At 43.9% G+C, this 25,079-nt stretch overlaps 1 protein-coding gene across 2 annotated transcripts in view; it reads right to left on the bottom strand.

The window, feature by feature from the left end:
* The window catches only part of AP3B1 (adaptor related protein complex 3 subunit beta 1), a 354,978-nt gene that overhangs the window by 118,234 nt on the left and 211,665 nt on the right, over positions 1-25,079 (bottom strand). For both annotated transcript variants that reach the window (XM_069749950.1, XM_069749942.1), the window contains exons 21-22: positions 23,830-23,905; positions 23,040-23,149 (exon numbers count right to left, since the gene is read on the bottom strand). In XM_069749950.1, the coding sequence (XP_069606051.1) occupies positions 23,040-23,149; positions 23,830-23,905 (186 nt within the window). The remainder of the gene's footprint in view (positions 1-23,039; positions 23,150-23,829; positions 23,906-25,079) is intronic.

The raw sequence follows: 25,079 nt of genomic DNA, 5'->3' as shown, positions 1-25,079 counted from the left end.
AAGTGGTTTATGCTGTATGTTGGAACACACACCGTATCAACGTGTATGAAGACAGAACAATACATATTCTAGACTACCCGATGCGTTAGAATCTGGCTACCAGCTAGTACCGTATATACTCGAGTATAAGCCGAGATTTTCAGCCCATTTTTTTGGGCTGAAAGTCCCCCTCTCGGCTTATACTCGAGTCATATACCCGGGTGTCGGCAGGGGAGGGGGAGCGGGGGCTGTGTAGTTATACTTACCTGCTGCGGCGCGGTCCCTGCAGTCCCTGGCTTCTCCGGCGCTGCAGATTCTTCCTGTACTGAACGGTCACATGGCACCGCTCATTAGATAGGGGAGGAGCCGCATATTCATTGCTGTAAATGATCGGTGCCATGTGACCGCTCAATTACAGGAAGAAGCTGCAGCGCCGGAGAAGCCAGGGACTGCAGGGACCGCGCCGCAGGAGGTAAGGGGAGCGCAGCGCTATAATTACCTGCTCTTCGCTCCGGTGCGGCTCCGTCTGCAGCGTCCTCTAGCAGTGACGCTCAGGTTAGAGGGCGCTGTGACGTAGTCCGTGCGCCCCCTCTGCTGAGCGTCAGTGCTGGAGACGGAGCCGCAGAGGAGCAGGTAATTATTGAAAGCGCCGGCGTCCTGAGAAGAGAGGTGAGTATGTGATTTTTTTTTTTTTTATTGCAGCCGCATTCTATATGGCACAGCATTATAAGGAGCACCTATGGGGCCATAATCAAAGGTGCAGAGCATATATGGCACAGCATTATAAGGAGCATCTATGGGGCCATAATCAAAGGTGCAGAGCATATATGGCACAACATTATAAGGGGCATCTATGGGGCCATAATCAAAGGTGCAGAGCATATATGGCACAACATTATAAGGAGCACCTATGGGGCCATAATCAAAGGTGCAGAGCATATATGGCACAACATTATAAGGGGCATCTATGGGGCCATAATCAAAGGTGCAGAGCATATATGGCACAGCATTATAAGGGGCATCTATGGGGCCATAATCAAAGGTGCAGAGCATATATGGCACAGCATTATAAGGGGCATCTATGGGGCCATAATCAAAGGTGCAGAGCATATATGGCACAGCATTATAAGGAGCATTTATGGGGCCATAATCAAAGGTGCAGAGCATATATGGCACAGCATTATAAGGAGCATCTATGGGGCCATAATCAAAGGTGCAGAGCATATATGGCACAGCATTATAAGGAGCATCTATGGGGCAATAATGAACGGTGCAGAGCATTCTATATAGCACAGTTGTATATGGAGCATCTATGGGGCAATAATGAACGGTATGGAGCATCTATTTTTATTTTTGAAATTCACCGGTAGCTGCTGCATTTTCTACCCTAGGCTTATACTCTAGTCAATAAGTTTTCCCAGTTTTTTGTGGCAAAATTGGGGGGGTCGGCTTATACTCGGGTCGGCTTATACTCGAGTATATACGGTATATATGTATATATCTACTATATAATTGTCTAAGGGTCACTTCCGTCTCTGTCTGTCTTTCTGTCTGTCACGGATATTCATTGGTCGTGGCCTCTGTCTGTCATGGAAATCCATGTCGCTGACTAGTCGTGGCAAACCAGCCACGACCAATCAGCGATGGGCACAGCCTGGTGGCAAAATGGCCGCTCCTTCCTCCCCGCAGTCAGTGCCCGCTCCATAATCCCCTCCAGTCAGTGCCCGCTCCATAATCCCCTCCAGTCAGTGCTCACACAGGGTTAATGGCAGCGTTGACCGCAGCGTAACGCACTCGGTTAACGCTGCTATTAACCCTGTGTGACCAACTTTTTACTATTGATGCATGTTTGTTTTTTGTTTTGTTTTTTTTAACAGGGATATGGTGCCCACATTGCTATATACTGCGCGGGCTGTGCAATGTATTGCGCGGGCTGTGCAATGTACTGCGCGGGCTGTGCAATGTACTACGCGGGCTATGCAATGTACTACGCGGGCCGTGCAATATACTACGTGGGCTGTGCAATGTACTACGTGGCCTGTGTTATATTCTGCGTGCGTGGTACTGCGCGGGCTGTGCAATATACTACGCAGGCTGTGCTGTATACTCCGCGGGCTGTGCTGTACACTCCGTGGGCTGTGCTGTACACTCCGTGGGCTGTGCTGTATACTCCGTGGGCTGTGCTGTATACTCCGTGGGCTGTGCTGTAAACTCCGTGGGCTGTGCTGTACACTCCGTGGGCTGTGCTGTACACTCCGTGGGCTGTGCTGTATACTCCGTGGGCTGTGCTGTATACTCCGTGGGCTGTGCTGTATATTCCGTGGGCTGTTCTATATACTACGTGGCTGTGCTATATACTACGTGGCTGTGCAATATACTACGTGGCTGTGCTATTTACTACGTGGGCTGTTATATACTACGTGGCTGTGCTATTTACAACGTGGCCAACCGCGAACAATCAGCGGCCGGCGCAGTCCGGCCGCGAATTGGCGCGGGATTTGAACCACGTTTCGCTAATTGGTCGCGGCCGGCCAAATCCTGTATATTCAATGTATTATTCTAAAATCTTCATAAATAAACTACATACATACATATTCTAGAATACCCGACAAGTTCGAATCGGGCTAACATCTAGTATATATATATATATATATATATATATATATATATATATATATATATATATATATATATATATATATATATATATATATATATATATATATATATATATATACACACACATACACACACATACATACGTGCACACACACGCGTATCTATAGATATCGCCAAGATCCTTAACCATAACCTTGGATAAACTGAACTATATCCTTTGAAGAGGTGACAAAAGAACTAAAAAACTGATTGAAGGGGCCCATTATGTATCAACTTAAAAAAAAAAGAAGCCAAAGTGATTGATGAAACTCTCAGTCACCTTCACCGAGAGCGGCTGCACCTGTATCCTTTATGTCAAATGACCTGAAAATCCTGCTGACAGCCTAACATTCACCACAAGGATACACTGCTCAGAGCTCTGCCTTAATATTATTTTAATTGCTAGCAAATTGTAGGTTGAGAGCTGCAATGTGTGATCCGATTCTGAGATTTTTAAAAGGGATCTGCAATGGTTTACTCAGGAGGCGAAATGGAGAATATTAGAATGTATCACTTGACAAGAAACTTGGAAATAAAGATGATGTCCAGATGTCTTTGATATCTTCAGCACAGAATGTGCTTCTATGTGCATTAAAAGGGGTTGTATGGGATTGGAAACACATGACTGCTTGCTTCCAGATACAGCGCCACATCAGTCCATGGGCTGTATGTGGTACTGCAGCTTACATACAGTTAGATGTTTGGGCTAAGCAGAAATACCATTCACAACCTCTAGACAGATGAGACAAAAGATTTTTGGATGAAGAAGCAATGTTTTTCGAACTCATGACAACTATTTTAAGCTATTGTTCAGTATCTTCTGCAAAACTCAAAACTTGGCAGGACACCGTGAACTTATAGGCCAAGACCGCTGCAGGAGACTTAAGAGTTTTATATGGAGTCTAAAGAGGCCAAATGTTTTCTGTACTATATATTTCAATGGCTAAGTCAGTCCTATCCTCTGTCACATGGTAGCGTAGAAACCGGGGAGCAAAAATAAGCAAAAATAGCAACATGCTCAGCACATAAACCAGCTGCAGCAGAACACGGTACCGTAGACCAGAGAGCGTAATCAGAGGAGCAAAATACGTGCCTGATTCTGTGCTGCTGAGAAATCCAGGATGCCGATTTCTTCTTATAAACCTACTTTGAAGAAACCGTTTTGTAAGTCAACACGTTTCAAGGTCACAAAGGACCTCTTCCTCAGGACAAAAACCCAATGTGTCATATTAGATCAAAACGATGTTATGTAAGCGGTATTTAAAAAAATAAAATAAAAAAAAACGACAAAAAGGGAACATATCAAGTCAAAGTTCAAACATGATAGCACTTAAAATCATAAGTAAACTAGATGCGGGCCCGATGCTATCGCGTCGGGAGGGCGCTAATGTCACTATGGGGGCAGGCTTTGCAGATTTGAGAATCTCTCCCCCCATGTGCTCACCCACCTATCCACTCTCTCTTTCCCCATGTGCTGACTTCTCCCGTCTGTGCTCCTAATGGCATCCGGTGATAATCGAATGACTTTTGCATCAGGGGACTCATGTGCTTGACTACTTCGCTTATATGCATTGTTTTTGTCCCAGCGATGCTGTTGCTCTTCAAGAGTCTCATTTGCTCGTTGTTGTCTTCAACGTTGCGCCTTTGCTGCTTTCCTTTCATTGTCATTGGCGTACTTTTTAGGAGGAGCCATGTTGGCGTTGATATTTGCTTTTTAAAGGGGTTTCCCCACGAACTGTCTGACCGTGTACCGAACATACCACAGCTCCAGGGCAGGGGAGGAAGCAAAAGACAATACGGACATTACAGCAGGAGATTGCAGAGGATACATTTTGTGAGGTAAAATATTATTTAAAAACAGTCAGTGAAATATTTTACCTGACAAAATGAATCCTCTGTGATCTGTAATGTCAGTATTGTCTTTTGCTTCCTCCCATTCGTTCGTGGGAAAACCCCTTTAATGTGACCGACTTCCTCTGTCTGGAGACACGTCACGCATCTGCCGCCGGGATCAGCTGAATAATTCACTGCACCTGCACGGAATTCGCGCAGACGCAGTAAATCATACCGCCGCCATTTTTGTGCAGACAGATAGCGGCCACATTAAAACTGCGCATGCACTCCTCCTGTACAAAGATGGCGGCGGTCAGCAAATTATTCGGCTAATCCCAGCGGCGGCGTGCTTGTGTCGGTGTTCCACTGGTGGTACCGCACAAGAGGCTGCGTACGGCGTATACAGTGTGTGTGTGGTGCATACGGCGTATACAGTGTGTGTGCGTGTGTGTGTGGTACGTACGGCATATACACTGTGTGTTGCGTACGGCGTATACAGTGTGTGTGGTGTATACAGTGTGTGTGGCGTATACAGTGTGTGTGTGGTGCATACGGTGTATACAGTGTGTGGTGTATACAGTGTATACAGTGTGTGGTGCATACAGCGTGTGTGTGGTGCATACGGCGTATACAGCGTATGTGGTGCATACGGCGTATACAGCGTATGTGGTGTATACAGCGTGTGTGGTGCATACGGCATATACAGTGTATGTGTTCATACGGCGTATACAGCCTGTGTGTGGTGCATACAGTGTATACAGTGTGTGGTGCATACAGCGTGTGTGTAGTGCATACGGCGTATACAGCGTGTGTGTGGTGCATACAGTGTGTGTGGTGTATACAGTGTGTGTGTGTGGTGCATACGACGTTTACAGCGTGTGTGTGTGTGTGTGTGTGTGTGTGTGGTGCATACAGCGTGTGTGTGTGTGGTGCATACAGCGTGTGTGTGTGTGGTGCATACAGCATATACAGAGTGTGTGTAGTGCATACGGCGTATACAGCGTGTGTGTGGTGCATACAGTGTGTGTGTGTGGTGCATACGACGTATACAGCGTGTGTGTGTGTGTGGTGCATACAGCGTGTGTGTGTGTGTGTGTGGTGCATACAGCGTGTGTGTGTGTGGTGCAAACAGCGTGTGTGTGTGTGTGGTGCATACAGCGTGTGTGTGTGGTGCATACAGCGTATACATTGTATGTGTGTGTGGTGCATACGGCGTATACAGCGTGTGTGTGTGTGGTGTGACAGTGTTCCGCCTTGGTGTCGTTTGCTGCATGTCTGTGGTCAGATTGGGTGAGGCTCCTAGTCACGCCACTCGAGGTTTTCCTTGGGTTCCATCACCCAGCCCGTTACACAATAAAGATACACCATAGTTTGAGTTTTTCACATAACTCTTATTTTACTTAATATTTTTCACTAGGGGCGTGTACTTCTGCCTCCTGCATGCCACTGACCAATCATAAGCAGGCGGCAGCATAAAATTGCAGTATAAAATTGCAGAAGAACTGGTGATGATGAGTCACATGACCAAAATCCACAGATCCCAACCTCAATGATAGCAGGCAAGGAGGGTTACCGTGAGGAATTCTGCATGTGGCGCTTTTACAAATACTGAATAAATCGAGAGGTTTTGAAAATTTTGTTACAATTTTTGCATAATTTCCATATCATGAACATGACCGTCCGTCCGTCCCGTGATTTACCTAATTCCAACACGTTTCCTTCTTAGTATTAATGTGATATATATGAATATTACATTTTGGTGTTTGTGTATATACACATTCCTCAACATGAAATTGTAACACTAAGAAGGAAAAGTGGTGAAATGATGTAAATCACAGGATGAATAGGCATGTTACTGATATGAAAATGACGAAATGGAAACAAAATGATATATGTTACATGCATAAACCTGTATACATATATACTAAATGTAAAGACGGAAGAAAATACTTCACTGCACAAACGAGATCCCAGATCCCCCGCACTTCTGGAGGAAAGAGAATATCATCTCTCACTTGTCTGCTAAACCCAAAGTGATTTCTTCAAATCAAATCCCTAAAAAGCAGCTGACAATAGACTTGACAGCGACGTGGTATGGTGACCTCCTGTGAGGTGACCTCTCGCTCTGATTTCTTAATCCATCTGCTCATGTGCACATCACGCAGATTATTATTCCTTCCCCACAAGGCAGGAAAACCCTTGAAATGAACATTTCACCATCTTGCGGTGACACACTTGAGAGGCGAGGGAGACGATCGGCACATGCCGGCGGCTGCTCTTGTGGGGGACACGCGGCATCACTTCCTCTGGGCATTTATTACCTGTTAAAAAACAATCTTTTGGTGAGTGGCAGTTCAGGGTTTTTGAGAGCAGGCTGCAATATTTCTTCGGGTCTGCTGAGTCATAATTAAAGCTGAACCGAGCGGAATTGGAGAGGGAAGGTCAGCGAGGTGCCGTATGAGAGATGAGGCCGGGCTGATCGGGACCAAATGAACAAATTATGATGGGCCCCACTCAATGTGATGAGGTCAAATGCTTGTTTCTACCCACTGACAGTTCAATTTCCCTGAAATGTCTCTCGATTCTCTGTGAACTAATTATGAATGAAAAGTTATCAACTGCCCACACCAAAAGCGGCCAAAATGCTATTTCTTGGTGCTCCCAATGTCAAAATATTGTCTGGAGCAGCATCGTTCCCCAGCAGCCTCCACGACGTGCAGTGTCATCTGAATATCTGTAAATCCGAGCCCCTGGTATACACAACACTGCCTGATCCAAAATATATAAATGGCTTCTCCTGGACTCATTTGTGCTAAACTGTTTCCATGGCAACTACAATAATTCTCACAATAGGTGGGAAAGCGAGGATCTAGATGGCCGGAGATAATAAAATACAGGCGGGCAAATCATGGTTTATGGCTTTTACATTACTTCTAGTTGTGGCGATATAATTTGGGGTGATTGTTTGATAAGAAATATGTATTTACTTTTATGCAGTGATGATCGCTCTCTAGAAATGCATTAGAGTGATTTTAGCCATCATCCAAATCATGGCACCAAGAAATATGTCCACCATCAAAGACTGAATAAAATCTAGATCTGACATTTAGCGACCTCCAAAACACCAACAATTGCAGCGCTGGAGTGGTGCTACTAATGTACGTTCCCTGCACCTAGTCTTCTATTTACCAGCTGCCTTATTCACCTTTTATCAGTGCCGCTCTGATCGCCTTCTTGTGACCTGCTGAATCTCTCCAGTGTCTGCTGGGGGAACCATAGGTCACTTCTTACTGTTAGTCTATGAGGGCTGGAACAAGGCTGTTACGGCTCCCATCCAGCAGCCACAGATTACTCATGTGACCGATGGACCAGGTTATGCAACAGTCGTTTTGCATTAACAAAAATTATACTTTAAATGGGTTTTAAAGGGAATATCCAACAAATTTAAGAAAATAAATAAAAGTCTCTGGAGTAACGCACATCATTACTTTTAGCCTTATCAACGCGAAAAAAGAAAAAAAAAAAACACACCCACCACTGTCCAGTGTAATTGAAATCCCTTTCAGCTTCTTTATTAAGTCCTTTGCAATTTTGGACTCTTCCCATGGGTGGTATCATGTGTCATGTTACCAGAAAGCAACAAAATTCGCAAGAGTACACTGCAGTCCGCTATCGCCTCATCATCCTCGGTCCTGACCGGAAGAGAACACAACCCAATACACAAATGTAGGGATCCTGAATTCAATGCCCTATCTATCCATATTTAATTTTATCGCTCCTCTCCTGCCCCATTTGTTACATCCACTGCCCTCGCTGAATTTCTGCTCATTACTATCGGACGCTTCACTACCACATCACTATGTGGGATGAGCAGAGACCGAGCAGGGAAGCTACTGAGCATGTGCGTCCACCACTGAAGGTGGACCCCAGGTATAGTCCAGCCACAGTGCACTATTATAGATGGAAATGAATATATTAACAAAAATGCACACTAGTTGTATTATTTTCACATGCTCTCGAGTTATGAACAATAGTTTTCGGGGAAAAACCCTTTAATATACTGCACAGATGTGCCAGGCGCTCTAGGTAGAGTCCGTGTCTCGCTTTCTTTATCCAATAATATTAGAACATTGGGCTACTAAACTTGACAACATAGGCTCTACCCTCGGCCACTCAGCCCAAGAGCTGAGTACCTTGGTCTTGTATGCATTTATTTCAGAATATAACACTGCAGTGGTCAGTTTTAGTCCCCCGATTACACAGTCATTAGGTGGAAAGTAGCTCACACATTTGCAATAAATAAAAAAAAAATAATAATAATTCTACTTGAACAATACAAAAGATCTTTTTGAAGTGTTAATAAAATACACGGTTGGCATAAAGAACTAACAGGCAGAAAAGACTGAAAGGTCTATGGCTGTTCATCAGCCTAAATCAGCTTGATGGTTGGTCAAACAGCAAGCCATCTCTATCTAATGTATATGGCGGCCTTTACAGGAAGGCGGGGGGTCTGCTGCTGGTATCAATGCCAGACCCCATAGCACATCTTCAGAGGTTTGGTGGAGTCCATGCATTAGGTCAGCTGTTTTAGCAGGATGAGGGGAACCTACAAACGTTTAGGCCAGGGGTGGGGAACCTCAGGTCAGCGGTGACCCTTTATCTGGCCCCCACACAGAATCCTGAGAACCGCAGTGCTTGGGCCGGCAGCTGTGTTTTGCCGTCCGCCGGCCTTTTAGTTTCTTCTTGCTCTGGGTGCACATGCACACAGCATTCACTACTGAAACATTACGTCCGGACACCAGTGCCAGCGTTGGGTGGTACTTTGTGGGCAGGGTTAGCGTGATCTGTACAGCCCCCAAACGACGGTATAAATATGCATTAAATGGGTCTTGGCAGAAAAAGGCTCTTCCCCTCTGCATTAGGTAGTTGGTTGTGACGCTATGGCTGATCGTCTATGTGGTGCAGCACTATGTATGGAGACGTTTGCGCATTATAACCCAAATGTCACAGCTTTGCTTAAAGGGAATCTGTCAGCAGGTTTTTGCTATGGAATCTAAGCAGCACGATTTAGGGGCTGAGACCCCAATTCTAGGGATGTGTCATTTATTGGGCTACTTAGTGCAGTGTTGATAAAATGCCGGCTTTCTCTGCTGTAGATGTAGCAGTGCTATGAATGCTGAGCTGTGTATAACCCACCTGTACACCTGATCGGCTGCTTCCTGTGTACACTGTGGATTATCAGCAAGTTGCCAGTCAGTGATGTGAAGGGGCCATAGATTAGCCAGATTGACTAGCATTAGACACCTAGTCCTGTAGTGATAATCTCCTGCTGATAAAACACTGTATTGAAACTACAGCAAGCTGCTGAGCAAGTGAAGTCCCTAGAATCAGGGTATCTGCCCCGACATCATGATGCAGATTAAATATCAAAAAATCTGCAGTCAGATTCCTTTTAAGACAATATAATACTTTGTTGTAAAATCTACCTGTAATTACATTTCATTTTCTTTTCATTTCTTACAGAGAAATCAACTCACTCAATAGACCCAACAGAGTGGTGGCTGAGAATAGCGTCATGACGGCCAACAAGACATATCACTGTCATTAGACTGCAGATAAGGACAAGCGTGGAGAAATTATTTTTTGTCGTTTTTTTTTTCCAGACATTACAACTATTCTTTCCATCCCTGGTAATTCAGTGAGAGGGTGAAACCAAGAAACCTTGATGTAGCAACTTTGGCACCAGGGTGTTGATATGGTCACGTGTTAATATTATACATAGGAATAATATATATCACAGAAGCATGTAGCCACTGAATGTGAAATGTTAATATTGTATTTAGGGTGGCTTCCTGCGGATATCAATAACAATGTGTAACTGCTCCTTGGCTGGTCCACATGTTCTTGCAAAATCTACTACTCAAAAGTTTTTATTTGCAAAAGCTGAAGTCATTGATTGACATTGTTATAGTTATAAACTCTGGGGTCTGATAAAAAGTAACGTATAAAGCTACTAAGATATGTGGGGAGCGACAACGTGCCCCCCTCATCTACGAGCACAGAACAAGGGGGTCTCACAAGTCGCCATAGGACAACACGGCTCATATTATTAGCTTTCCTATCCAATGTAATTGTATTGTTCTAAAGTTGTTTCCTAACGGCAGCTGCTTGCCCATCATTTGTATTTTCCTCGTTAATCCTGACGCGGTGAATTAACCTTTAATTACCATTGTTAAAATTGAAATGAGCCTTGTGTCTGGCTTGGGTTGGCTTCTCTCAGTGAATGATCGCGCTGGAAAAGGAGAGAGGTCAATGAATATGTCCCACGCCATGTCTGATCGCTGCTGGAGATGTGAGCAGGGAGATCTTACCTCGCCAAACTATGAGCAACATATTTGGTCCTAACACGTATTGACAGTGCTATAACCGGACACGATTAGCCTGCGGTTCACTCGCATCCTGAGGATACTGCCGAAACCTGACCACATAGAAGGATTAGAACATTACCACATTAAATGTGTCGCCAGAAGACAGTTAGGATGGGTCATTATTAAACATCCCCAGGTAAACCATGAAGTATATTCTTATATGTTCTACACTTAGAACTAAATAGATTTACAGTACTCGGCATAAATGAATTCACACACTTTAAAAAGTAAGATTCTAATGATTATCTCACTGAACGTGAGAACAATTTCCATCATTTTGTCGAGAAGAAGCTTCTTAGAATAATGCTTAACCCTTACCATGAAAGCAAGGTTACTAATATAACTTTTTATCACAAAGTCTTCAGTTTTACCCAAATAAGAGGACGTAAGAATCTAGTATTTTGTATGACCTCCATGATTTCTAAAGGACAACATAAAGTCTTCTAGGCATGGAATGAACAAGTTGTCGACCTATTTCAACATCTATCTTTTTCCATTCTTCCAGAACGAGCTTTTAAAGAGTCCGGATGGTGGATGTAGAGTGATGAACAACTTGTCTCTTCAGAACTCCCCAGAGGTTATCGGTTGGGTTCAGATCAGGAGACATACCTGGCCCCGGAATCACTCTCATCATGTTTTTCAGAAATACACAGGTGTGAGTTTTGGACCTTACTTTCATTTTATGGGTTACAAAAAATGTTCTATGAAAGTCGGTCTTGTCAAAATTTTGGAAATTGTTTCTCTGTTCAGGGAGATATTGATTAAAATCTTACTTTTCAAACGGGGTGTACTCATTTACGCTGAGCACACACACAAATAATAACTTAAGGAATCCGCAAAGAAATCATCAGCTCATTCTTGTACGGATTTCACCCCATACAATAGTTTCTAATACAGCAAAATCTGTGCCAAGATCCCATGTAACACAAGCAGATTTTGTCGTGAAACCTTTCAGGATTTGTGACAGATTTGTGGCCAACAGTGGACATTTTTCATACCAGGTGAACAATTCCAAAAGGCTTCAGCATGGATGCAATTCTGGGATCTCAAGGACTGAGGGAGTTGAGTCCACAAAAAACATCAATCCTTTGGCAGAAATTGGTAGGGGTTCCAACTTTTCACCCACTACAGAGCTAACATTAAAGGGACACTGTCACCTGAATTTGGAGGGAACAATCTTCAGCCATGGAGGCGGGGTTTTTGGGTGTTTGATTCACCCTTTCCTTACCCGCTGGCTGCATGCTGGCTGCAATATTGGATTGAAGTTCATTCTCTGTCCTCTGTAGTACACGCCTGCGCAAGGTACTCACGGTGGAAAATGAAATGCTAGGAGAAACCCCAAGAAACAATGAAAAGCCTATATTAAGGGTCACCAATCTAACCCAAGAAGAGGTGCGAAACCGGCTAAATAAGATTAAAATAGAAAAATCTCCGGGTCCGGATGGCATACACCCACGAGTACTAAGAGAACTAAGTAATGTAATAGATAAACCATTATTTCTTATTTTTATGGACTCTATAGCGACAGGGTCTGTTCCGCAGGGTTGGCGCATAGCAAATGTGGTGCCAATATTCAAAAAGGGCTCTAAAAGTGAACCTGGAAATTATAGGCCAGTAAGTCTAACCTCTATTGTTGGTAAAATATTTGAAGGGTTTCTGAGGGATGTTATTCTGGATTATCTCAATGAGAATAACTGTTTAACTCCATATCAGCATGGGTTTATGAGAAATCGCTCCTGTCAAACCAATCTAATCAGTTTTTATGAAGAGGTAAGCTATAGGCTGGACCACGGTGAGTTATTGGACGTGGTATATCTCGATTTTTCCAAAGCGTTTGATACCGTGCCGCACAAGAGGTTGGTACACAAAATGAGAATGCTTGGTCTGGGGGAAATGTGTGTAAATGGGTTAGTAACTGGCTTAGTGATAGAAAGCAGAGGGTGGTTATAAATGGTATAGTCTCTAACTGGGTCGCTGTGACCAGTGGGGTACCGCAGGGGTCGGTATTGGGACCTGTTCTCTTCAACATATTCATTAATGATCTGGTAGAAGGTTTACACAGTAAAATATCGATATTTGCAGATGATACAAAACTATGTAAAGCAGTTAATACAAGAGAAGATAGTATTCTGCTACAGATGGATCTGGATAAGTTGGAAACTTGGGCTGAAAGGTGGCAGATGAGGTTTAACAATGATAAATGTAAGGTGATACACATGGGAAGAAGGAATCAATGTCACCATTACACACTGAATGGGAAACCACTGGGTAAATCTGACAGGGAGAAGGACTTGGGGATCCTAGTTAATGATAAACTTACCTGGAGCAGCCAGTGCCAGGCAGCAGCTGCCAAGGCAAACAGGATCATGGGGTGCATTAAAAGAGGTCTGGATACACATGATGAGAGCATTATACTGCCTCTGTACAAATCCCTAGTTAGACCGCACATGGAGTACTGTGTCCAGTTTTGGGCACCGGTGCTCAGGAAGGATATAATGGAACTAGAGAGAGTACAAAGGAGGGCAACAAAAGGGGATGGGAGAACTACAATACCCAGATAGATTAGCGAAATTAGGATTATTTAGTCTAGAAAAAAGACGACTGAGGGGCGATCTAATAACCATGTATAAGTATATAAGGGGACAATACAAATATCTCGCTGAGGATCTGTTTATACCAAGGAAGGTGACGGGCACAAGGGGGCATTCTTTGCGTCTGGAGGAGAGAATGTTTTTCCACCAACATAGAAGAGGATTCTTTACTGTTGGGGCAGTGAGAATCTGGAATTGCTTGCCTGAGGAGGTGGTGATGGCGAACTTAGTCGAGGGGTTCAAGAGAGGCCTGGATGTCTTCCTGGAGCAGAACAATATTGTATCATACAATTATTAGGTTCTGTAGAAGGACGTAGATCTGGGGATTTATTATGATGGAATATAGGCTGAACTGGATGGACAAATGTATTTTTTCGGCCTTACTATGTTACTATGTTACAAAGTGAAAAAAATATAAATAAAACCTAACATTCAAATCACCTTCCCCCCCCTCCCCCGATATATATTAAAATATAAAAATTGCGTAACCCATAGAGTAAGCATTGTAAAAGAAGAAAAAATAAAAATAAAACCACCAAAGTTGCCATTAATTTTTTCACAACAACTTTCACAAAAAAAATTAAATAAAAAGCATTCAAAATCTAGTATGTACCCCAAAACTACATCTTGGTAAGCCCTCATACAACTCTATAGATGGAAAAATAAAGAAGTCACGAGTCAAATTGAGATAAATCAAACTTTTTTTTTTTCTTAGCTTCAGATTTTTTCTAGTTACTAAAAATGGAAAAAAAATAAAACTATACATTTTTTTTATGGCTAAAATTGTACTGACCTGAAAAAAAAAAAAATCAACATCCCTTTTAATTTTTATAGCACAATAAATAAAATAAAAATTAAACCCAAAAATCATTTTCACCATTTAACCTAACCCTCAATTATTTCTGAACGTTATATGGTAAAGTAAATGGTGGCTTTCAAAACTACAATTTGTCCTGCAAAAAAACCCAAACTATGTTGGTGGGAAAAAAAATGGCTCTTTGAAAAAGGCTGGGAAAAAACAAAGCCGAAATCATCATTAATGGACAATCGATCTTACTTTGTAGTATAGACAACTTTTTTTTTTCTTTAAGCGTTATTAGCCTGTTATGATCATTCTTTCCCAGTTTTTACCTGACTATTTGGTTGAAATTTTTTGTTTTTAGCAACTTTTGTGTGTATAGGTCTCAGGCTCTGGAAACCATGACGCAGTTGACTAAACCAAGGGCCCCATTGGCTACTAAGGCATAAAACAACCGGCCAGACACCAATCCAGTAAGGAAACAGTAGGAGAAAAGTGACAGTGATCAGCGGATCCCATCATGTTTCTTTCTTTCGGTAAGGCTCTCCTGTGTAGGATCTATCCCGCAGGCTCGGCTTTGCGATCGTGTTATACTCTCCAATATTCTTACACCACATCCTACCCCTGGAGGGTTCATAGTTTACCATACAGCCGTAATTGCGGTGTCTCCTTGTCGCAGACATTAGCAGCGATTTGCAGTAGTGAGGAGCCGCGGACTCCTTATAAATTGCTTGCATAATGCAGCCGCTGATTTACTGACGCATGCATGAGAAAACAGACTCGCTGACATTTCAATCACTCGAAAACGAAGCTTGATTTGATTAAAAATAAAATGAACATTTAAACATATTTTCTAGTCTATTTCATTATAATTAACCCAATCCAGACTAGATGCGCCGAAAATGTGCGCGTTTCTGTAACGATATGGGTCTCAGACGTGGCCCCCGGGGTCAGAAGGGAATGTACAGAAACGGCATTGCGATACTATACTCTATTATTAATCTTCATTTACGGACCAAGGAGATGAAACAAAGGAACAAAGTATACTTTCAATAATGTGCAGCGGCTATGAATTTAGAGAAATCGGCTTTATTGATAGGCTTTATAAAAGCTGTATGCAATTACAGTGCTGAATCATTTGAATAATAGACTGTCTGACATATTCTAGGATAAGTGGCTGCTACATTTCTCTGATATTAGGGTCATATACTCATCTATTCTTACTCTAAGCTCTCCTTCGCCTGGTAATAAATTAATTTCTTAGTGTTAGTTCGGCATGTGCCCTACAGTTAAATTCATTTTCTCTCTCACTGAAGGAAAAAGTTGAAAAAAAAAAAAAGAAAAAGTTAGGGTTATTATTTCCGATCTCAAAGCTATTTCTTTGGAGTATGCAAATAGCAGGTCATGGAGTTCCTGGCTGTGTCAGCGATACGAACCAAAAAAACTAAATGTACTAAAAGTGAAGAAATTTAAAAAAAAACAATAATGTATCACAAAAAGTTCTAAAAAAAAAAAAAAAAAAAAAAGGAAGAAGAAGAAATTTAATCCTTGATCATTTATTTTAAAATACAGATTTTTAGGAAGAAGCACAGTGGCTCAGTGGGTAGCACTGTTGCTTTGCAGCGATGCGGTCCTGGGCCAAATCCCACCAAGGACAATATCTGCAAGGAGTTAGTAGCTGAAGCATTTGTAAAGGTATATTGGTATAGTCATAGGGGGTCTCAAGATACGGCAAAAAGCTTTGACCGTATATCTCACTGCAAATCTATACCAATTCCACAGCAAAATCCACATGTAGTATATGCAAACGTTGCTGCTCATTAAAGGGTTTGTCCACTACTAGGACAACACCGTCTCACTCTGAATGTTTGCCCACGTTAAAATAATTGCCGTTATACTCCCCTCCTGTGCCGTTACTGTGGCGTCAGCACTCGCATTGCCGGGCTTACGTGAGGTTATGTCACATGAGCCCTGCACCCAATCAGCGCTGGAGTCCTGTCCCCGGCTTTGGCTACTCACTCACTTCCTCTTAATTACTTAGACATCCAAAGGCGGGGACCGTGACGCCACTGCTGATTGGGCAATGGGATCACGTGACATAATAGCCTCACATGAGCCCCAGGAGAGCGAGTGCCGACACCACAGGAATGGAGCTAGCACAGGAGAGAGTATAGGTGTTTTTACTTTAAAGGGGCAAATACAGAAAGAGACGATGTAGTCTTAGTAGTGGACAATCTCTTTAATGAGCAGCAAAAATAAAAGGTGAAATGGGTGGCAGAAACGTGACAATTTTGTGCTACAAGTAGAAGAGGCTTTTAGAACACCACTCGCAATGTGGTGCATTGGAGAATTTGCACCACAAATCCACCAAGCACCAGGTAATACAGCGTACACGCTACCCATACTCATACACCACTATAGATGGCACAGGTGTCCTTTGCATCCACTGCCTGTTCAGTGCTTACCCCACTCTCACCACCCGCATACAGTGATTCTTCTGTATACATGTTCACTAAGGGGAAGCTGTCCATCACAGTAGACAGGTTAAGGCTGGTTTCACATTTGCGGTTGTGTCCGTAGCGTTTCTGACGCATACATCCACATGCGTCTTGATTTCCCATCTTTAATATTGTAAACGCAGGTGCATGCGTTTTTTGGTGGTGTGCGACAGGGTGCAGCTGATGCACCATGTTAGAATGTTTTTGGTGTCAAATTTCTGCCACCACACGCATGCGGACGCTTGCGGAAGGAGGGTGTAAAAAATAGAATTAGACTTACCGGTAATTCGGTTTCTAGGAACCTTCCATGACAGCAGTATCGGAGGATGTCTCCCCGCCCTAATAGGGGACAGGAAACAAAGAGGTTAAATACCCCTCCTCTTCCTGCAACCACCAGTGTTTTTTCTGGACACAGTAGCATGTATAGTTACCACTTAAGTGCAGGAATCATCCAATAAGAATATCAGATAGGGAGGGAAATTAGTGCTGTCATGGAAGGTTCCTAGAAACCGAATTACCAGTAAGTCTAATTCTATTTTCTCCAGTCACCTTCCACGACAGCAGTATCGGAGTGATACCAACAGCTAATATCTTTAGGGAGGGACAACTGCCTGCAGAACGCGTCTGCCAAACGATAGGCCCCTATTGAAATTTAGTCTGTAGTGCCTGGTGAATGTATGGACTGACGACCAGGTGGCAGCTCTACATATCTGCTCAGACAATGCGTTCCCTCTCTCTGCCCAGGAAGTTGAGACTGAACAGGTGGAGTGAGCTTTCAGCGATGCCGGGGGAGCAAGCTTCCGGGTTGAATATGCAAGACAAATGGCGTCTTTGATCCAGTTAGCGACCGTACTTTTAGCCGCTTTATTCCATCCTGACCACTGGACGAATAGGTTTTGGTCTATCTCCAACCTTCCGTTTGTTGGAGGTAGAAGAGGACCACCCTGCGGACATCCAGAGTGTGAAAGGCTTCTTCCTTCGGATTAGAGGGGTTTGGATAAAATGAGGGTAAGACAATATCCTGACTTCTGTGGAAGTCTGAGACCACCTTAGGCATAAAGGAAGGGTCTAGCTTAAGGATTATGCTCTCCATGGTTATGGTTAAGTATGGCTCTTGTACTGACAAAGCCTGTAGCTCTCCTATACGTCTAGCGGTAGTAATTGCTACCAGGAAGACAGTCTTGAGGGTCAGGATTTTTAAGCTGATGGCTGATAAGTGCTCAAAGGGGTCCCCGGTCAGACTATTTAGTACAAGATTCAAATCCCAAGGAGGGGTCTGGACATGGAGCCTAGGGCGAATCCTAGTTGCAGATGTGATGAAACGTCTAACCCAGCAGTGGCCTGCTAAGTCCTGATAAAAAAAAGAACTCCATGCCGACACCTGAACTTTTAGGGTGCTAGGTGAGAGCCCTAACTCCAGACCCTTCTGGTGAAATTCTAATATTTGTGCGATATTGGGATGGAATGTATCAGGTTTGTTTGGGAAACACCAGGATGAAAAATTTTGCAAAACTTTGCCATAGATGGCGTTAGTTATTGGTTTCCTACTTTCTTGTAGGGTTTGAATGACGTCATCTCAGAGACCTCTGGCTCTCAGAATCTCGGCCTCAGTAACCAGGCTGCCAGTTTCAGTTTGTGTAAGTCTGGGTGTAGCAGGGGACCCTGCTGAAGAAGGTTGGCTATCTGAGGTAGAAGTATTGGGCCTTCCAGAGACATGTCAGATAGTGCGCCGTACCAGCTTCTTCCTGGCCACATTGCTGCTACCAGAATTGTTGTGACTCGGTCTGCCTGGATCTTTTGTACCTTTCTTGGTAACATATGAATTGGCTGGAAGGCATATGCCAGAGCAAACTTCCAAGGATGGGAGACGGCATCCAGTCCCTGTAATTTCACTTGAGGCGTTGAGGGAGAAGAAAGTGCTTGATTTCGTATTCTGACTGTTGGCAAACAGAGCCACGTTGGGACTTCCCCATCTCCAGACCAGGGATAGGAATACCTCTTGGTTTAGAAACCATTCTCCAGGATGGAAATCTTTCTTGCTTAGGAAGTCCGCCTGGGCATTGTCCGACCCCTCTATGTGTACTGCTGAGATGGACAGGTGGTGTTTTTCCGCCCAGGAAAAAAAATCCTTGCAGCGGTTAACTCCAGGCTGGTGTATTTGGTGCCTCCCTGGTGTCGGAAGTAGGCCACCGTAGTCATGTTGTCGGACATTACACGTACATGGTGACCTTGGATGAGGATAGATGTGGCTTTTAGCGCCTCCTCCACCGCTTTCAATTCCCTCTGATTCGAGGATCAGGACCTGATGCTTGGGGGCCAAAACTCCTGGAAGTGGGAACCTTCTATCATGGCGCCCGAACCTCTCTGGCTTGCATCTTGTGTGAGCACCTTCAGAGGAATTTGATCCCAGCTGACTCCCCGTTGAAGGTTCTGGGAGTTCAGTCACCATGAAAGGGAGGATTTTACGTGAGTGGGAAGAGGAATCCTCCTGGTTAATGCATTCTGGCGTCCTTTTGAATGCATCAGGATGTGGGACTGAAGGAGACTGCCTGGATGCAAGACGTCAATGAACCCAGGATTGACATCGAGTCCCTTAAGGTCGGATTCCTCTGACTCCTGAACCTGGAGATCCTGTGGACGAGATCGTTGTGACGGTCCCTGGGTAAGAAGGACATTCTTTTCTTCGAGTCCAGAAGAACTCCTGGGAATTTTTTCCTCGAAGATGGATGGAGGTCCGACTTCTCCAAGTTTGGAATCCACCCCAGTGATTTCAGGATATCCAGGACCTTTGTCACATCCTTATTCAGACGAGGAATGGATGGAGCGACAATAAGAAAATCGTCCAGACACGGGATGATACAGATCCCTTGCTGTCAGATGAAGAACACTGCTTCTGACATGATCTTGGTAAAGACCCGTGGAGCTGTCGAGACTCCGAATGGAAAGACATTGAATTGATAATGGCTGGCTCAATGGTTTTTGGCCATTGCAAATCTGAGGAACTTCCTGTGGTTGGGATGTATCGACACATGATAGTATGTGTCCCTCAGATCTAACGTAGCCATTACCTAGTCCTGACCAATCAGTGGGATTGCTGATCTGATTGATTCCATTTTGAATCTTCGATATTTGATCACCTGATTTAGGGGTTTCAGGTTTATGATAACCCGGTGTTTCCCAGAGGGCTTTTTTTTAACCAAAAATATGTGAGAATAGTGACCTTCTCCTATTTCCTGATGAGGTACCCAGGAGCTTACTCCTGCCTGAAGCAGACCGAGAATATCTGCATTGAGGGATTCTCGAAGGTGTGGAGACTGTAGGGAGGTAATTGTTAGACGGTGTGGAGGAGGACTGTCGAATTCTAACCTCAGGCCTTCATGTATGGTATGCAGGATCTACTGATTTGTGGTGATGGCCTGCCATTGGGAAAAAAAAACCTGAGTCGGCCCCCGACCGGAGAGCAGTCATTGTTTCTCAGGGGTCTGCTGGGGTTGGGGGACAAGGATGCTCCTGGCTTTACCCCCTTTGGGGTAGCTCCACTGACCCGTTTTACCTTTACCCCTGTAATCTCTCTGGGGTACTTGCTCACGGGAGGGACGAAAAAAGCGTTTCCTAGAGCTTCTTTGCTCCGGAAGAGCTTTCTTTTTATCTGTAGCCTTGTCTAGGATGTCATCGAAAGCTGGCCCGAACATATAATGTCCCTTAAAGGGAATACCACATAGTTTGGACTTAGAAGTTATGCCACCTCCCCAGGATTTAAGCCATAGAGCTCTCCTAGCGGAATTGGAGAGAACTGAAGACCTAGCGGCTACCCGTACAGATTCAGCGGAAGCATCCGCAAGAAACAGTGTTGCCTTCTGAAGAAGTGGTAGGGAATTTAGAATCTCCTCCCTTGATGTCCCCTGAGAAAGGTGATTTTCTAAGGTACGTAACCAGAGAAATAGGGATCTGGCAACACATGTAGAGGCCACATTTGTCTTCAGTAGATTAGTAGATGTGTCCCAGGATTTCCTTAGTAAGCTCTCGATTTTACGATCCATAGGATCTTTGAGCTGAGAGGAATCCTCAAAGGGTAGAGCCGTTTTTTTGGTTACCCTGGACACCTGTACATCCACTTTAGGCATTTTCCATAAAGAATAGTCCCCATCAAGAGGGAAACGATTCTTTAATTCTGATGGGACACTCAAACCTTTCTCAAGTAGGCCCCACTCATGAAGGACAAGATTTTCAATATTCTCATGTATAGGAAACCCCTTCGGGGTCCTAGGCTTTAACCTTCCAAACATATCATCCTGAACGGCGTGACTCGCTACATTCTCCTCCACCGCCATGGTGCCCCTCACCATGGAAATTAGCTCTTCCATATCTTCGGAAGAGAAGAGATTTTTTATTATCAGATTTGGGGGTGGAAATAGAACCCTCATTCTCCCAAATGTCCTCTGAACCCAAGGTATGGATCTCGCCGGAGTCAGAATCAATAGGAGCCATCTTCCTTTTCTTAGGAGGAGGGGGCTGTGGTGTCAGGGCCTGAGACAGGGCCGCCATAGAGGACTGGACCTCCTGTTTAATGAGGGTTCTGATGCTGTCCAGAAGAAAGGGCTGTTCACTACGCAGCACTTCATCCGTGCATGGCTGGCAGAGCTTTTTCTTATAAGCGGAGGGAAGCTTGGACGCACATGCACTACATTTGCAGAAAGGCATCTTATCCTTTCTAGGGGCAGGGACCTTGTCTCCCTAAAAAGAGAGAGAAAGGTGGACTAAGTCACTTCAAAAATAACTGGACAGCAAGGGACCTCATCCACTACTTACAGTAGGAGGGTGAACGCTGGGCTCTGCAGAATTTGTCGCCGTCCATAGGGTCAGTAAGTCACCAGTCACAGAGGGACATAGAGGCCTTACCTGGAGGCTTCCCCCGACCAGGAATATATGTGCAACGAGCTCACCAGCGAATTTAGTGCTCCTCCCCAGGGTCCGCAGGGGGTGATGTCAGTAAGGATTAGGATGCCAGCCGGCGCGCGCGCGAGCGAGTGCCGGCGAATGGAGACAAAACCGGAAGTTCGGGCGCATCACATCCGATGCGCACGCGGCCTCCAGCAGCAGCGGGGAGGGAGTAGAGAGCCGGGGAGCTACAGGAGGACCCCGATGCACTTCACTGCCCTGCTTTACCCCACGAGGAGGCGCAGGAAAGGCGGGATAGGGGTCCCAAGATGCGCAGTGGACTCGGAGATGGGAGCAGTCACAGGAGGAGGAGAGCGGAGCCCCCGACCTCGACTGCCCGGCAAATGAAGGTAACAGTGCTCTAATCGCCGGCCACGGCAGCACCATCAGAGAACCTCTTCATGCTCATTAGGGGACAGAAAAAACACTGGTGGTTGCAGGAAGGGGAGGGGTATTTAACCTGTTTCCTGTCCCCTATTAGGGCAGGGAGACATCCTCCGATCTGCTGTCATGGAAGGTGACTGGAGAAACAACGCATTACAGTCTATGGGAACGCATAGGAACGCAAGGACATGCATTCGCTTGCTTTTGCACAACGGTCTAAATACAGAACTCCCATGAGACACAGCCGTTGGGTGTGGCTTATGTCAAGAAAATTCTTGAAATTTTTTTTCATAAACTCATGCGCATAAACAACGCAAATGCATGCAAAAATGCATGCAAACTGCGTTTTTTTTAATCCGTCATGCGTAAATTGATGCGGATAAAAAAACGCAGCATTATCATGTGTTTGCAATGCGTTTGCGTACGAAACGCTGCGGACTCAACCGCAAATGTGAACCTAGCCTAAGAGAGACTGTCCCATTAATTCCACAGTGCTATACAGACATTATTGGCACTGTCCCCATTGGGGCTCAAAAACTAAATTGTCTAATTCCAATTATGAATTAATGCATATTGTATTACGTTAGTATATTTATTGGTATAAACAAACGTGAAAAAATAAATGAAATTGCCATTTTATTTTTTATGATAAAAAAAAAAAAACCCTCCCAAAACAACAGCGCTGATGCATGACCTAATGGGACATATTTTTTCCTTCTAGTAGCTGGAAGGTTAGGAAAACGTGGCCAAATACTTGACAGTCTCTAATGAAATCACAAGGACACTGGAAGGCAAGATCAAGTCACAAAACGGTTACATCCATAACACACCGACGGTTATGGCATACTACGAGGTAGAGAAGTGCACAAAGACCTGTTGTGGACCCCAGCACACAATGAAAGAATAATGAAATAATACAGAGCTCACTTACATTTATTACTGGAGATGGGGCGGAGAGGGATAAACCTTGAAGGTCTGATAATAAACTTGGAGAAAGGATGGCAGATTTGGGGAGAGCTACTGGAGTTGATACATCATTAACTGTAAAAGGAGAATAGAAAATAATGAAAAATGTGTCATCTATATAGAGCCATCGATATCTACAAGAGAAGACTGACAAGTTCCTCTTATTGTATGACAAACATGACAGATTTCTTTATGAAGCTCTGTGTCTCCATGGTTACAGACTACAAAACAAACACTGTGTAGTCTGATCCTTAGGTTAAGTAACACCCTCTTTCTTCTGTTACCTCTCCAACTGGCTGTAGGTTACCCAGAACAGTAAGCAGAGGGTTAGAGAGTAAATACATGACTTTTTCATTTTTTTGTTAGTGTGAAAAGAGACACAGCTCTGAAAGAGAGAGAGAGCGCAGGATCCAGTGTCCATAGGCTCCCATTCTCTGTGACGACGTATGCAGCAGGAGGCGTCGGGGGACGTTTTTCCACTGCAGACAAAAAACGTTTAATTGAACGTTTTTTTTAAATAGACGGGCCGTCAAATTCCACAGGATCCAGTGCACGACGGACGAAACGTGTGATAAGTCGCTAATACAAGTCTATGGGAAAATGCAGGATCCTGCAAATTTTTTTTCAGGATCCTGCATTTTCAAAAATCGACGTATTTTGACGGGAGCTGAAAGACGGAAGTGTGAAAGAGGCCTAAGATGCGATCTGTATGCTGCACAACCAGACACAGAGAAGTCTGCATCAACAATACTTACAATCGTCAAGGTCTAGAAGGGATACATCTTTTTTCCTGGCAGTTTCCTTCTCTTTGGCAGGTTTACGTTCAGTTTTCTGTTATGAGTAAAAGAAATAAACACATTTTAGTCCCGATGGGGTAATGATTGCCCCCACATGAAGTTTGTTACACATCTGATCAAAAAAAAAAACCTCATTTTGAAGTACCGTCCATATCAGGGAATAAAGAAGCAACAGTTCTTAAACAGACAACTATCAAGCAGGTGTAAGTCTCATGGTTGGAAGAATAGAAGGAACATGATGAAGAAGACGACCGGCAACCTGATGACATACAATCAAAATAACGGTGGAGAAAACACTGGTGGACCTATCTAGGCTTGCACAAGATGAATCTTCCTACAGAGCGTGCATCCATCAAGTTCCCATGGCTCGAGGTTAAGCTGAAGGTCGTTAATAACTAATAAGCCTCAACATTAAAATCGTGCAACAGTCATTCCGGTGATGTCTCCCAATTGAGGAAAAAATTATGTTGGGTTATTACGAGAACATAAATTAAGACAACATTTTTCAGGTTTGTCCTACAGCTTTTTCCACCTTAAAAAGCACTAGGGATCTGCAATATTTGTGGTACTCCGCACATTTACTACAAATGTGACATGCCCAAAAGTTAAATAGAGCCAAGCAATGCATCTTCTTTACCGGTGACCAATGGCTTTGTAAGTCACTGCCTCCAGACATTTACACTGAACATGGTCCTTTTTTTTTTTTTCTAGCGTAGAATTCTACGGTATTCCCTTCACATGCTAACAATAAGAAATCTCATACCTTGTGATTTTTATTTTTTTTATTGTGAAACATGTGTAACTCTAAGGGTGTGTGCACATATTGAGTAAAATTGCACCATTTCTGCATCTCTTGGCAGGAAAAACTCAGCTGAAATAATGCACGTTTGAGAAGTGACATGCAGCTGATTCTTTTCTCCACTAAGTCAAAAATACTTGGACGTGCGCATGACGATAAAAGGTTTCTCATTCACTTTGCTGTCATCAGGTTTTGCCAGAAAAAAAAAACGCACCAAATCTGCTTCATGCGTACACAGCCTAAGGAATACAAACTGCATATGTCTCCTTGTGACTTCAACTCTAGAAGGTGAAGGGAGTCCAGCGTATTTTGAAGTGTGAGCAAAGCCTTCTGGTAAAGTTACATACCGTATATACTCGAGTATAAGCCGAGATTTTCAGCCCATTTTTTGGGGCTGAAAGTCCCCCTC

Source organism: Ranitomeya imitator, chromosome 1 (assembly GCF_032444005.1).
Source record: "Ranitomeya imitator isolate aRanImi1 chromosome 1, aRanImi1.pri, whole genome shotgun sequence".
Classification (NCBI taxonomy): Eukaryota; Metazoa; Chordata; class Amphibia; order Anura; family Dendrobatidae; genus Ranitomeya; species Ranitomeya imitator.
This window is presented reverse-complemented; position numbering and strand designations above follow the sequence as displayed.